Below are 15,665 nucleotides of genomic sequence, written 5' to 3' on the forward strand. Positions count from 1 at the left end.
GTGCCCAGCCCTCCTTTGACCTGGGATCTGCTCCGGTCTATTCCAGAACCGTGGTAAAGGGGGTGCGGTGAGCAAGTTGATGGAGAGCATGGCTGCCGAGGAGGACTTTGAACCCAACCAGGACTCCAGCTTCTCCGAGGACGAGCACCTCCCACACGGTGGAGCCCTGGAGCGGCCCTTGACGCCAGGTGTGTGTCCATGCTGAGGTGGGGCCATGGGTGGCTCAGGCTTGGCTTTGGGAGGTTTCCGTGGGCCTGTTGGATCTGAGTCAAGGCCCAAGACTCCTGGGGTGGAGCTGGCAAAGGGTTGGAGATGTGGGTGGCAGAGCTGTTCCTCTCTCATTGCCACACATTGCCCCTAAGGTTCCTATTGAACTTTGCGAGTTGCCCTTGTGAATTTTATCCTATATAGATCTTAAAAGAGCACAATGCTCAAGGCAGACAGACATTCGCCCATATATGGAGTTTGCATAATCCCAAACTCTTGTTTGGTTTTAAGACAACTTGAGAGATTTTTTTGGCGTAAGGTTTAAAGTTGATCTCAGGGCATTAATTTGGGGAATTCATCCAGCCACCATGGTGCCAGAAAGCCTGAATTCCATTAGAATTTAAAATTCTGTTCTGCATAATCCCCCCCCTTTGATCAAGATTCTTTTTTAGAATTTTTGATCAAAATGTTTAGCAATAGCTAGGCACTATCTAGTTCTTCTGGTCTCATGATGAAAGAAGCAGGTATTCAAGGTCTTGTCTCCTGACATTACTGTTATGAAGTGCCCTTGAGTCAGTTCTGACTCTTAATGACCCTGTGTAGGGTTTCCGAGGAGTAGCTGGTGAGTTTGAACTACCATCCTTATGGTTAGCAGTCCAGTTAGGATTTGGCCCACCCCACTCTATTATGGTGTCGTTAAGTGCCGTCAAGTTGGTTGCAACTCATAGCGACCCTGTATAGGGTTTCCGAGGAATAACTGGTGAGTTTGAACCACCAACCTTGTGGTTCAAACTGACCTTGCTGTACAGGGCATTATCCCTCAGTGCCATGCCAGGACTCCAAAGTCTCCTGCGGAGCAGTTGGCAGGCTCAGACTGTGGATCTTGTGGTTGGCAATCCAGAGCTTATTGTACAGAGCCACTAGGCTCCTATTTCTAAGCACATTCACAGATACTGGGGGTCTTTGTGAGAATAGTTTTGTGGGCGTGAGGGATTGGACTTGTTCCGAGGGATGAGAGAGAGAGGAAGGAGAAGGCAGGGGCAGGGAAGTCTGGCTGGAGGGATTGAGTAAGGCCTGTCTGAGCTCCTAGGTGTGGCTGTGGTTGGAAGTAGCAAGGGTGGCTGGGCCTGGAAGGGAGAGAGTTCTAAACTCAATTTGACCCTGATCAGGGATTGCGCAGGTGGAGGACCCATGGGCAGTGTATGTCTTTGGGATTGGGGTTGCTCATACCTGGAATCTTTCTGGACATGTGGGGCCAGGGAATGGGGATTGGGTTAGGGTCCTGTGTGTCTCCATACAGACATGTGAGAGGGGATGGGCAGACACGGGAGGAGTGCTGCCCCTCACCTGACTGTCCCCTCCCTTAGCCCCCCGCTCCTGTGTCATCGACAAGGACGAACTCAAGGATGGCTTAAGAGTGCTTATTCCCATGGATGACAAGCTGCTGTATGCTGGGCATGTGCAGACTGTGCACTCACCTGACATGTGAGTGAGCGTCAAATCGAGGGGGTGCTGGATCAGCATGGGGGCCTGCCCCTGGCTTTCTCCAGGGCACAGGTGAGGAAGAGCAAGAGTGAGAGTTAGACTCTCCTGAGATGTGGGTTGGACAGGGTCAGCTTGCTCTACCACCTCCACCAGTAGCCATCAAGTCACTTCCAAGTCACGGCGCCCCATGTGTATCAGAATAGAACTGCACTCCATAGGCTTATCAACAGTTGGTATTTTTTGGAAGTAGATAGCCAGGTCTTTCTTCCGAGGAGCCTCTGGTTAGCTATTGAAATGCATTAACTGTTTGCACCACCCAGCCCAAAGCCAAAACTACTGCTATCAACTTGATTCCGACTCATAGGGACCCTGTTAGAGCAGAACGGGGTCTGTAACTCCAGAGGGTTTTGAAACTGTGAATTGCCACATCTTTCTCCCGTAGAACAACTCGTGGGTATAAACCATTGATCTTGGGGTTAGCAGCCCAATGCTTAACACACTGTGCTTCCTGGGCTGGGGCTACAAAAACCAGTTGCCATGGGCTTGATTCCCGCTCATGGTGGTCCCATGTATGTCAGAGTAGATCTGCTTTCCATGGGGCTTTCCGTGGCGGAGGTTCTGGAAGTAGATTGCTAGGCCCTTCTTTCCGAACTCAAACCTTCAGCTTTCCAGTTAGCAGCTGAGCACATGGACCGTATAATCTCCCCTTCCCACCTACTTACACAAGTGAGGAAATGGAGATCCAGAAACGGGGGAAGGCTTGGCCCCTTTTTCTGCAGCAAATCAGCCAACCTTCAAATTCGGTTCCTGGGCCCAGTGCTCTGGGGGAGAGTTACAGGTGGTGGGCCCAGGGTCCTCAGGCCTGGGAAAGGTTCCCGCTGCAGGGGTCTCGGGCCTCTGCCACCAACACACCCACCTTGAACCTGGCCTTGCAGATATCGCGTGGTTGTGGAGGGCGAGCGTGGGAATCGGCCCCACATCTATTGTCTGGAACAGCTGCTACAGGAAGCGGTGAGGGGGACCGGGCCTGGGAGGGTCCAGAGGGAGGCTGAGGCGGTGACTTTGAACCTGCCTGAGCCTCTGCCTGGTGCTCACACACACGCTCTCCTCAGATCATTGATGTGAGGCCGGCCTCCACACGCTTCCTGCCCCAGGGGACCCGGATTGCCGCCTACTGGAGCCAGCAGTACCGCTGCCTATACCCGGGCACCGTGGTTCGAGGTGAGTTGACCCTTCCCAGGACTTCCCTGTCTGCTAATGTATCAATGTGGCTTCTCTTGGTCACCCAAACTCAACTGTAATTGGCTGTCTTAGGCTGATAGTACTGCTGTAACAAAGATGCCACACAGCGGGGATTTGAACAAGCGGAAATTGATTTTCTCACAGTGGAGGAGGTTATAGATGTTACTTCAGAGCCTGGGTCCCAAAGAGAGGCTCTCTGTCTGCTCTGGACGAAGAGCCTGTGTCTTTCAACTTAGCTTCCTTGGCAATCTCCGCATGGTATCCATCTTGCCCTCATTTGTACTTGTCTTTGCATCGAATCTGCTCCTTTTAGATCTCAAAGTCATTAGGTTCATTCAGATATACCAACACGGCTTCAGTGACAAAACAGATCAGACCCTCTTCTCAAAAGAGATAGCCACCCAGCCAGTTCCAACCCACAGTGGCCTGTGGGACAGAGTGCAGCTGCCCCAGACTGTGCCCCTTATACCAGCAGATTGCCTCATCTTTTTCCCGTGGAGGCAGGCGCTGGTGGGTTTGGAATACTGACCTTTCCATTTGCAGCCAAATGCCTTACCTACGGCTCCACCAGGCCTTTTGACGAGAGGTGTAGGCTTCTAATACATATTGGGGGACACCATGCAATCCATAACATTGATTGAAGCATGAAGAACTCACCCATCCATGGCTGTCAAGGCAAATCTGAATCCCAGTCAGCCTGCCAGACAGAGGAGAACTGCGCACAGGCTATAAATCTTCATGAGAGCAGACTGCCACATCTTTCTCCTGTGGAGTGACTGGCGGGTTCCAATTGCGACCTTCTGGCTCACACAACTGAAAACTAGTGGGCGTTTAGGTGTGGTGGGTCCCAGTGCCATTGAGAAAATGTCACTGGAACTTAGCTCTCTGCATCTGTCGTCAGTTTTCTCGTCTGTGCCAACTCCATGCAGACAAAGGTGGCTCTCAACAACCGGTTATCCAAGACGTGCTCACTCACAATGTTTCTCATACGTGACGGCGTCACACTGAACTGATCTGAGTTCTGAGGTTATCGCTGAACTCTTCCTCGGACCCTGACTAACCCTGGCTCATGGCCTCATTCCTGGAGCTAAGGCTTACATCGGCTTCCTCTTAAAGAGGGAGATGGAGAAGTTGACTTCCCAGAGAAAACTGGACTGTTGTAGCCAGAATAAGAGAATGGATGCTGGGTAGAAAATAGATACCCCAAAGACGTAGGCTGAGAAGAGCGGCAGATCCTTAAAATGACACATCCTGAGCTTATTACAAACCCACCCCACCCAGAACATGGCGGTATGCATCCCAGTTAGAGGGGGAAAAAAACAGCAAGATGCCAAACACAGCCCACCCCTTGGCTCGCTAGCATCTATTTATTGTATGATAGGGTTTCCAAATATTTCTGGAAAAATTCCATTACCTTTTCGTTATTTCTCCTAGAACCTTTTAAAGTCCCCTTGTATAGTTGATTGTCATTATTCATGCAGTTCCGTTCTGTCAGGTTGCCGTGAACATGGGACCAGTCCTGTTTGACCTCAGCTGGAAATGAGAGTGTGGAGCAGATCAAGCTTTGCGCTGCTCTCTTGGCATACATGTCCACAAAAATGGCCCTAAGTATTGATTTGGAGATTAGGAAGAACTTTTAGTCAGTAGGCAAATGTGCAAATACAGAATCTACAAATAATGAGGATGAACTGTACAAGGGGGCTTCAAGCAGTTTGTGGAAAAGAGAAATGAAAACCCAAGTCACTTGCTGTAGATTCACTTCGGACTCATAGTGAACCCTATAGGACAGTAGGAAATCCAAGAGTGTCCTAGACTGCGGTCTTCATGGGAGCGGATTACCCACCAGGGCTGTTTCCTGAGGAGATGCTGGTTCAAACCTCAGACCTATCATTTAGCAGCTGAACATGAGCACTTAACCACTGTGCCACCAGGGCTCTTCAGAAAAAAAGAGATTCTCGAAGCAAAACAGTAGCTATCTAATACGATCTTAGATCTGGATATAGGATGTTGAGCTACGTAGACCTGCATGTGCACTGATGGGCCGGGCTGTCAGAGCCTTCACAAAACCTAACAGGCTTTAATATGGTAGAAGTATGTCGTGGGCTCACATCTCCTGGAGGCTGTGCTCCCATGTACCATGATGGACCAGCTTGCTCCTCACACAAAGTAGAACTGCGCCATACGGATTTCTTGGCTATATTCTTTTACAGAAGTACTTTGCCAGGCCTTTCTTCCAAGGTGCCATTGGGTGGGTTCGAACCTCCAACCTTTAGATCAGCAAGTGAGCGCAAACTGATTAGACCACCCAGGGACTTTCTTTTCCCTATTGTCAGTCCTATTGCCCTCAAACCTCTTATTTCTGGGGCTGTAGGATTAACGTCCGGCATTTTGGGGAAGGAGCTGGGTGTGACCATTCAGGCTGTGGTGTTTTGGGTTATCTTTGGGCTTGGTGCTTGCTCACCATTTTCAAGTGTACGCTCACCTAGCCCACCAGCCTCCCCTGGACCTAATATCTTTTAGTGTAGAGTCGTTCTGACAATAAACCTCCAGCTCCTACGGCTCAGGACTGCAGTCTGGTCACTATTTGGTGTCCCTATGCCCCTGCCTCTGAGGTGGTGGGTGTCTTCCCTCCAGATACTAGACAGAGCAGAGGACTCTGACACTAACACCACATCCTCTCCTGTTCCACCTTCCTGGATGTTGCCCCCTCTCACCTGCTGCGGCTCCTAGCCCGGTCTCTCTCTTTGGGATCTGCCTTTTGATTCCTTGACTGTTCTTTTGGGAGGATCTAGGGAGTTTGATGGGCTGGACAAGTGGACAGTTGTCAGAACAGGAAGTCCAGGATTCACACTCAGCTGAAAAGGGGGGAGGACTGTGGTGCTCCAGAGCTCCAATTACGCTTAAAACCCCACTGCTGTCAAATCCATTCCAGCTCATGGCGACCCCGTGTGTTACAGAGTAGAAGTGCTCCATAGGGCTTTCTTCGCTGTCATCTTTACAGAAGGATTGCCAGTCCTTTCTTCAGCAGTGCCACTGGGTAGCTTTGAACCGCCAGCCTTTTGGTTAGTTACTAGTGGTCGTTCGGTTGGTTCTGACTCATGGTGACCCCATGCATACAGAGTAGAACTGATCCATAGGGTATTGATGACTGTGAGCTTTATAGAAGCAGATCACGTGGTCTTTATTCCACAGCACTGAGGGGACGTGGGGAGGCGGCTTCAAACCACAAGTCTTGAGGTTAATTGTTATTGTTAGTTGTTATCGATTCTGACTTAAATAGTTTCCAAGGCTGTGGGGCTTTCAGAAGCAGATGGCCAGGCCTGTCTTCCAGGCACCTCTCTGTGGGTTTAAACCACCAACGATTTGGCTGGTATTTGAGTACTTAGCTGTTTGTCCCTCTTAGGGACTCCTTGTCAAGTGCCGTCGAGTTGGCTGGACTCAAAGCAAACCTGCATAGGATTTCCGAGGCTGTAAATCTTTGCAGGAGCAGAAGGCCTCACCTTTCTCCCACAGAATGGTTAATGGGCTTGAACCTGCAACCTTGTGATTCACGGGTCCTTAAGACAGCCACCACACTCCTCGGGACTTCTGAAGACTCATTAATACTAAAGCCCAAACCTGTTGCAATTGAGTTGATTCTCACTCATAGTGACCCTGTATAGGGTTTCCAGGGCAGTAAATCTTTACAGGAGCAGAATGCCTCATCTTTCTCCCAAGGAGCCCCGGTAGGCTTGAACCACTGAATTGTGGTCAGCAGTCCAGTGCTTATCCTATAATGCCATCAGGGCTCTTAAAGATCCACTAATACCAGTAAATAATGATAATTTTTTAAGTATCCAATTTGACTTAATAGTTGTTGTTAGCTGCCCTTGAGTTGATTCCAATTCAGGGCAACCTTGTGTTTTAGTTTCTAGACCTTTCTGCCGTAGTGCCACTTGTGGGTTCAAACTGTCAACCTTTAGGTTAGTTGTGCCATCGAGTTGGCGCTGACTCATAGTGGCCCTGTTTAGGGTTTCCAGGAAATGGCTGGTGGGTTTGAGCCCCTGACTTTGCTGTTAGCAGTGCAGTGCTTATCTTACAGCGCCACACCAAGTTAGTAGATGAGCTCAAGCCATTTGTGCCACCCAGGGACCTTTGAAACTGTTCAGGGACTCGCTGCTAGCCCTTCATACCAATGCCCCAGCAAGCAGCCCAGAGTTCTAGGGTCCCCCCTCACCCTGTCCTCCCTTCCTACTTGTCAGGGTTACTGGACCTGGAGGACGATGGGGACCTCATCACGGTGGAGTTCGATGACGGAGACACGGGAAGGATTCCACTATCGCATATCCGTCTTCTGCCTCCCGACTACAAGATCCAGTGTAAGTGCTGAGCCTGCTGCCTCCTGGGGCACAGAGCCCCACATGCCAGCTCTGCCACCCAGTGTTGGGCTGCCACTGGGTGCTCAACCATGAAGACAGAAATGGCAGAAGCCATGGGCTGGGAGAGGGGGTCTTGAGCAGCCCCTTCTTTTCTCTGTATAGATCCCTGGCTCTCCCTGTTGTGTTTTCCGGGCTTCATGGCCCGCTGAGTCCCCGCCTCTGACCTGAGTAGCTGGGGCTCCTGTCCCCCGTGGCTGACATGAAGAGACTGGGATACAGGGGCAAAGATGTGATTTACCCAGGGCCCCATATATGTAAGAGGCAGACCCAGGTTTGGATGCGTGACTGCCCAGTTTCTAGAATTTGCTTCTATTTGTGATTCTGGACGTATTCCCATTAGAGCACAGACCACAGTGCCTCCATATTGGCTGTCTGTCTATCCCTGACTGCAGACACTTATGAGCTAAGTCCCCACAGACTGTCCGGGGGTTCACCGTGCCCCCTTTCCCATAGCCTGGTAAAGGCAAAGCCAGCCATCCCCAGCCTGAGCCTTTGTCTGCTGTCTCCTATAGGTGCTGAACCATCCCCAGCGCTCCTGGTACCAAGCGCCAAGCGCCGCATCCGAAAAACCAGCAAAGACGCAGGGGAAGGCAAAGACGGGGGCACGGCAGGGGCAGAGGAGCCCAGAACCAAGGCCAGAGGTCGAGGCCGGAAGCCCAGCACCAAGGCCAAGGGTGGTACGTGGGGCTGTGTTGACGGGCAGGGCCGCCCAGGTCTCTGTTTGGGTAACCACTTCCATCTTTGTTACAGTAAGGGCCATGTGGAGCAGTGGACAGATTTGGAAACAGGCTCTGGGAAGGAAATTGGTCTATGGAGGGTTGTTCCAGGCCAGAGACGGGGGCAGATGTGTTTCACTCCAAAATTGAGGGAACGGGGTTGGGGGGTCAAGTTGAGACCACCAGAAGGCAATGTTGGGCCACACGCGTTCGGGTGGGTGTCTGTGCCCTGCCCCCATTCCCCATAGGAGTTGTTAGAGCTGGCTTCACCCCCACCCCACCCTGACCCAATGGCGACCTCTTGATGGCTGGATTTGAACGGCCAACTTCAGCTAGTAGCCGTTTTCTCATCTCTTCTAGATAAAGCTACTGTCCTAGAGGAGGAAGGCCCCACGGATGAGGTCCCCAGCACCCCATTGGCCCTGGAGCCCATCGGCAGCCCCAGTTCCAAGAAAAGCCCCCCTGAGCCCACAGAGAAGCGGCCCAAAGTCCCCAAGGCCCGCCCATCACCCCCTCAGCCCAGCCCTGTGCCCCCCACCTTCCCTGGCTGCCCGGCTCCCGAGCCCTTTGGAGAGGGGCATGAGCCCCCTGCGGCCGTGGCTCTCACCATGCCTGCCACCCGCCCCAAACCCAAGAAGGCACGTGCAGCTGAAGAAGGCTCCAAGGGCCCCAGGAGGCCGGCTGAGGAGGCCGAGCTGTTGATCAAGTTGGACCACGAGGGCGTGACGTCGCCCAAGAGCAAGAAAGCCAAGGAGGCTCTGCTGCTACGAGAGGACACAGCTGCGGGCGCCTGGCAGGAGCCCAAGGGCCTCCCAAGCCTGGCCGGCTTCCCCCCGGCCACCGCTGGGGAGCTCAAGCCCGGGCGACCCAAGGGCCTGGACGGTGAGCTGGCCCCGGAGTCCGGGCCCGGCTTGCAGTTTGAGGACTCCAGGGGCCCCGAGAGCCCAGATAAAGGCCAGGCCGAGCAGGACGCGGCCGAGGAGTCGGACAGCAGTGGCGGTAGTGGTAGCAGTAGCAGTAGTAGCAGCAGCAGCTCTGAGACGGAGGGCGAGGAGGAGGGTGGCAAGACTGGCGAGGAAGGCCGAGCTGGTGCGGGCCGGGCCTGTGGTGCCTCCAGTTCCAGGGCGTCGTCTTCTTCCTCTTCTTCATCTTCTTCCTCCTCCTCCTCTTCCTCCTCTTCGTCCTCTTCCTCATCCTCCTCATCCTCCTCTTCGTCTTCGTCTTCCTCCTCTTCCTCCTCCTCCTCTTCCTCCTCTTCGTCCTCTTCCTCATCCTCCTCATCCTCCTCTTCGTCTTCGTCTTCCTCCTCTTCCTCCTCCTCCTCTTCGTCCTCATCCTCGTCTTCATCGTCCTCCTCCACCACCGACGAGGATTCCTCCTGCAGCTCTGATGAAGAGGCCGCTCCAGCCCCTGCAGCTGCCCCCTCAGCCCAGCCTAGCCTCCCCAGCAAAACCTCCAAGCAGGCGGGCAAGGCTCGGACCACCGTCCACTCCCCTGGCAAGAAGGCACCAGCCCCTCAGCCCCCGCCGCCCCCACCGCCCCCTCAGCCTGCGCAGCCCAAGGCCCAGGCTGGGGCTGGGGGCAAGAGCCGGCCCAAAAAGCGAGAGGGCGTCCACCTCCCCACGACCAAAGAGCTGGCCAAGCGGCAGCGACTGCCGTCTGTGGAGAACCGGCCCAAGATCGCCGCCTTCCTGCCAGCCCGGCAGCTTTGGAAGTGGTTCGGGAAGCCCACCCAGGTACCCAGGGCTTCAGGCAGGTGGGGGCCTGGGAGGAGCAGGGGAGGGGTGTGCTGGAGCCCCATTTTACAGATATGTTTGCAGAGCCTTTGGTGTGGTGCTGTAAGATAAGCACTGGACTGCTAACCACAAGGTTGGCAGTTCAAACCCAATAGCTGCTCCTTGAAAACCCTCTACAGGGTCACTGTGAGTCAGAACAGAGTCAATGGCACTAAACAACACAACACAAGAGTTTCAGAGCTCAGGGACTTGAACCCAGATTATGTCTCCACAGACTGTGCTGGATTGGTTTCCTCTTGTGAGTTGGTTCCTACAGGGGTGCAGAATAAAACTGTGCTCTACAGGATCTTCAAGGGTATAACCTTCCCGAAGCAGATCACCAGGCCTTTCTTCCAAGGCGCCTCTGGGTGGGTTCAAACTGTACATACTCATTTGAACCACCCAGTGATTCCTGTTGATTTGCCTGGGCTGTCATAAGGAAGTGCAACAAAGCTCATGCCGTAAACTCTCTTAAGATTGTGGGGACAGACACACAGCACCTAGCGGCCAGGTCAGGACAGAGTTCTCATGGGTCATCCTGAGTTTGTAGAATCTGACAGGATCTTTCCTGACGGCTTCAGTAAGTAGCCATACACTCCACACTCCTGATACTTAACCAGAGACTCTAGAGCTCTGATCCTGGATGGCGCATGAGCGGAGAGCAAATGTGTCTATCATAGGACCGTCCCCACCATCCTACCCCGTTTCTCATTCTAGCATCTGCCACCCATAGGTTTCAATGTCCAGACCAACAAGGGTGCTCACAGCCACAAAGGATAGTAACTTAACTAGGGAGACAGATGTGAGCATATAGTGAAATTGATTGGTCTCCTTAACAGAAATGCCCAGGGTTCCTGGCTTCAGGAACAGGTGAATCCAGGGACTCAGAACATTCTCATGTCTATAATTTATGTCACACTTCTGTCCTTTCTGTGGGCTCCACCTCCCAGCTTATGTGCTCTCAGTCTAGAAGCTAGACAAGATAATGAGAAGAAAGTGTCTCCCAGTAGTCTCTGAATTTGGGCACATGAGCCCAGCCCTAAGTCAATCACAATGACCAGGAAAATAGAATGTTCTAATTGGTCACAGCAAGTCATGTGTCCACATCCTTGTGGCTAGAGATTGAGCTAATCCCCGTGAGTCAACTTCACCCTTGTTTTAGAATCGGCGTCTGGGATAAGGGTCCACTTTTTAAGCATAAACATCGTATGAGCCATGCTGCTAATAGACTACTGTTCCGTGAGGGGCCACAGCAAACCGAGATGCTGAAATCAGTTAGAGCGCAGTCCTGCTGGGATTCACTAGGGGGCACCATCTGTGAAGCCTGGCAGCCTTCCTGTGGTCACACTGCTCCGGAGCAGGATCCTTAATTTATGGTTTCTATGATTCAGTATGTGACAAGAGAAGGAAGTGGCTTCTCCATGCCAGGGGCTTCCTTCCCTGCCCCCAGATTTTAAAAACAACTCTGTTTGTCGTTGAGATTGCACAGCAGAACATACTAGAACTCAACAGCTTTCCTAAGTACGTTCCAGTGACATTACATTAGTTGAATCAATTTGACATGGATTAAGTCTTGGAATTGTGCCCATTCCTACCCTCCTTTTCTGAGTTGTTCCTCCATCATTAGCCTGAACTCACTGCCCCCTAACTAACCTCTCCAGCTTCTATTGTGAGTTTGAGCCCACATAGATCTTAAAAGAGCACAATGCTTAAACTAAGGCAGACATTCTTTGCTAGCTGAGATACATTAATGTTGGTTGTGAACAGACTTCAGGGGATATTTTTGGTTTAAGGTTAAAGATAACTTGGGGTAATCACTTCAGGGATTCATCCAGCTTCAGTGGATCCAGAAAGCCTGAATTCCATAATTTGAAAATCTGTTCCTACAGTTTCTCCCTTTTAATCAGTATTCTTTTGTAGAATCATTAATCAAAGAGTTCCGTAATCATAGCCAGAAACCTCCAGATTTGACAGGTGACTTAGTGAGGATGAGGAGAAGGGATTCCAGGAGGCAGCACCTGCCTGGTCAAAGGTCAGAGGGTACACAGTATAGTTTTCAGGTGCCCCATGGCGGCCTTAGGGGTGGGTGGAGGACTGCCTGTGCTGACTGGCCTGTCCTACAGCGTCGCGGTATGAAGGGCAAGGCACGCAAGCTCTTCTACAAGGCCATCGTGCGCGGCAAGGAGATGATCCGCATCGGAGACTGTGCCGTCTTCCTTTCTGCCGGCCGCCCCAACCTGCCCTACATTGGCCGCATCCAGAGTATGTGGGAGTCCTGGGGCAATAACATGGTGGTCCGCGTCAAGTGGTTTTACCACCCTGAGGAGACTAGCCCTGGCAAGCAGTTCCACGAGGCCCAGGTGAGCCCCTGCCACTGTCCCAGCCCTAGGTAAACCTCAGGGTCACATGAACCCTTTGGGCCTGGCCCAGAGCCCTTGCCCAGGTCCGTGGAGTCTGGGGGTCATTGGGCTGATCAGGGAGGTCTCCTGGGAGCCAGGCAGTCCCTGGTGGGTGTTTCTTTTAGGACAGTGGCCCTGACAGAATGGGGGAGGTTGCAGCCCAGACCCCCACCCCATATGTTCACTGTGGGCTTGCTCTACCCTGGGGTTGAGCATCAGCTCAACTAGCCTGGCTCTCTCCCTCCTATTGCTCGGGCAGCCCTGGGACCAGAAGTCCGGCCGGAGCCTCCCCGCCCTGCAGGCCTCCAGCCAGAGGAAAGACTTCATGGAGGTAGGGGGCTGGGGACCCTGGGAAGAGGATACAACCTCTAGACCCTCCTGAATGTGGCCTGGTGGGAGTGGGCTCCCCACAGGGAAAGAGGACAGAGCAGCCAGCTGTGTCCTACTTGGCCCCTTCCTCTCCCACTGTCTGCCCTTCATTTCCTGGTCCCCATCTCTGCTGGCCACTGCCCCAGACTCGTGTCTCCATCATCTGGTCTGTTTCCGTCTGTCTCTCCTGGTCTCCATTCTCTGTCTTACCCGGTCCCCAGGTCTCTCCTGGCCCTCTGTGTATCTCCATCTCTCGATCTCTGCTTTCCTGCTCCAGGAGTGGGTGGGGGGAGGGCTCTCCTCTCTTCCTGACTGACCCATCCTGCCGCCTGGCCCCCCTGCAGCGTGCCCTGTATCAGTCTTCGCACGTGGATGAGAACGATGTGCAGACCGTGTCCCACAAGTGCCTGGTGGTGGGCCTGGAGCAGTACGAGCAGATGCTCAAGACTAAGAGGTACCAGGACAGCGAGGGCCTGTACTACCTCGCGGGCACCTACGAGCCCACCACGGGCATGATCTTCTCCACCGATGGCGTGCCTGTACTCTGCTGAGTGCCGGCCGCCCCACCAAGGGCTCCGCCAGCTGCCTTGCCCCCGAGGCCCCGGGGACTCTTCATATCACTGCCACGGCGTGACGGGGCACATGCCCACGGCCTAGTGCATGCAATGTGTCCGTGGGCATGTGTGAGCGCGGTGTGTACATGTGTGTGCCCGTATGCATGCACGTGTGTGCTCACGTGTGCACACGCCTCCAGACCCCCCCCTTTTAGTCCCCTCAGTGCCCCCAGTCAGGGGCTTCTCCCAACGATCAGGGTATACCCTCAGGCCACCCCAGCACCTCGTAAGCACTTGGCCCCAGGCCCATGATGCCAGCTGGGCCTCCAAGACTCAGACCGGGGGATTCAGTGGTGAGGAGGGGTTTCCAAGGAACCACCCTGCCTCGGGTCCTCCTGAGGCTGCTGCCATGGCCCAGCCACCTCAGCATGGAGCCCATCCCAAGGCCTCCTGGCACAGGAGGGGCAGCTCACCTCACCAACGGTGCCGGGCCGACTCCTGGATGCCCTGCCAGGAGCCCGGGCCTCTGTCCTCTCAGGATGGCCTGGAACTTGGGGAACACAGCCAGGTGAGGGCAGAGCCCTGGAGCATGGGAAAGGCACCAAGTGGTGGCTAGGCGCAGGCTGCTCCCTGGCCTTAAACCCTCACACTACAGATAACCCCATTGGTGCTGACACCCTTGCCCCATCCACCCCTTCACGGCCAGGACTCGGCCACCCCAGCCCCAGGAGGCACTTCTTAACCTGTACAGTTTTATTGTACCAAGAGACTCTCGTCCACCCCCTTGTACCATAGACCTTTAAATGGAGTCAACTTTTTAATTATATATATAAAGATAAATATATATAAATATAAACTTTTTAAAACTGTGAAAAAAATAGCTATGAAATTCTAAAAAGCAAACACATTCTGGTGTGCAGGATATTTTTTATTTCTTATTAGATTGTGAGTGCCAAACAGCCGGCGTCACCCCGTGTCCCCATGCACACCCCTCCAGCCTGCCTGCCCCTCAGCCTCCCATTGGCGCCCCTCCCCTCCTGCCCCCGGCCCCATACTGTACTTGCCCCCTTGATGGATAAGGAGCTAGAAGAGCAGAAAGAAGACAGGCGCAGGGGAGAGGGGAAGGGGATCGGCCCACTGTGTGAGCCCTCCATCCCCCGACTCAGAGAGCACTTAGTCCCCCATGCCTTCCAGGGAAACAGGAATGCTTGCCCAGACAATCTTGAGGGAAGGAAAAGCCAGACTTTGGTTATGTTTTTTGGGGGATTATTGTTTTTGTTTGTCCTTTTTTTTTTTTAAGTTTCTTTTGGAATTTTGTTTGTTGGCGAACTCTGTGTGATCTTTTTTCATAAAAAAAAAAAAAAGAAAAAGAAAAGAAAAAAAGATTTCATTGGAAAAGTGCCATTGTCAGAGTGATTAATTTCAGGGATTGGTAGGGTGCGGTGGGCAGTGGGTGTTTGGGAACGGAGGTGAAGGGAACACAGTGTGGTACCTGGTGTTGGTGCCCCTGGCAGGCAGGTCAGCATTTCAGAGCACAGAAAGACTGATCCAAGGAACCCTGGTGGTGCAGTAGGTAAAGCTAACTCAAAGGTCAGTGGTTCGAACCCACTAGCTGCTCTGCTTCCATAAAGGTTCACAGCTTCGAAATCCCTACGAAGCAGTGAAAGTCAGTCCTGCAGGATCATCCCTGTGAATCAGGCTTGGTTTTAGAAAGCTCAGTCCACCCAAGGTTAGTCACTGGCCACATGTGCTGATCTTTAAATTGGAATTAATTTAAATGAGGTAGCAGCAGTGGTTCTGTGGTAAAATTCTTGCCGCCTTTGCAGGGAACCTGGGTTCTATTCCTGGTCAATGTACCTCATGCATAGCCACCCTTCAGCTGTCCATTTAGAGTCCCTTCTAGACTAAGATTCATAGAAAAGGCCTGGAAATCTACTTATAAAAATCAACCAGCGAAAGCCCTAGGGATTACTAGGGTCCAGTCTTGCTGTGCATGGAGTGGCCAGGAATTAGAGGCCAGCTGAATGACAGCTGACAACAATTTAAATGAAAGCAAAGTTGAATTCTTCAGCTTCACTGGCCACATTTTCACTGTTTATTTGATTGTGTAAGTTTGAAAGTCTGGGAACCCGTGTACAGAGTAAATGATAGAATTTCTCATAAATGATAGAATCCCTCATCCACATGCATAATAAAATGACTGCTTACCACGCTTTTGCTCTCCCTCCCGGAACCTCTCTTCCAACCTACCGGAAATTCCTCTCTCCCTACCGGTAAGTCATCCCTAGTCAACCGATCACCTACCTCCACTAATCTCAACCCAGCCCTCCTCTTGTCAAGTGCCATCGAGTCAGAAACGACTCATAGTGACCCCATGCACAGCAGAACAAAACAATGTCCAATCTTGGGCCAACCTCACTACTGCTGCCACACTTGACGCCATCAATGATGCCACCTGGCCGATCCATCTCATTGGGGGTCTTCCTCTTTTTCTCTGACC

The 15,665-nt window shown here is 52.6% G+C and overlaps 1 protein-coding gene across 1 annotated transcript in view; it reads left to right on the plus strand.

Annotated features, from left to right (window-relative positions):
- TNRC18 (trinucleotide repeat containing 18) overlaps positions 1–13,162 on the plus strand; it is a 125,661-nt gene extending 112,499 nt beyond the window's left edge. The window contains 10 exon segments of the mRNA XM_006859776.1: positions 47–188; positions 1,575–1,692; positions 2,628–2,703; positions 2,805–2,913; positions 7,176–7,292; positions 7,865–8,029; positions 8,429–9,804; positions 11,967–12,203; positions 12,502–12,573; positions 12,956–13,162. Of these exon segments, the coding sequence (XP_006859838.1) occupies positions 47–188; positions 1,575–1,692; positions 2,628–2,703; positions 2,805–2,913; positions 7,176–7,292; positions 7,865–8,029; positions 8,429–9,804; positions 11,967–12,203; positions 12,502–12,573; positions 12,956–13,162 (2,619 nt within the window).
- Positions 13,163–15,665: the final 2,503 nt, after the last annotated feature.

The sequence above is a fragment of the Chrysochloris asiatica genome, unplaced genomic scaffold (genome assembly GCF_000296735.1).
Source record: "Chrysochloris asiatica unplaced genomic scaffold, ChrAsi1.0 scaffold00034, whole genome shotgun sequence".
Classification (NCBI taxonomy): Eukaryota; Metazoa; Chordata; class Mammalia; order Afrosoricida; family Chrysochloridae; genus Chrysochloris; species Chrysochloris asiatica.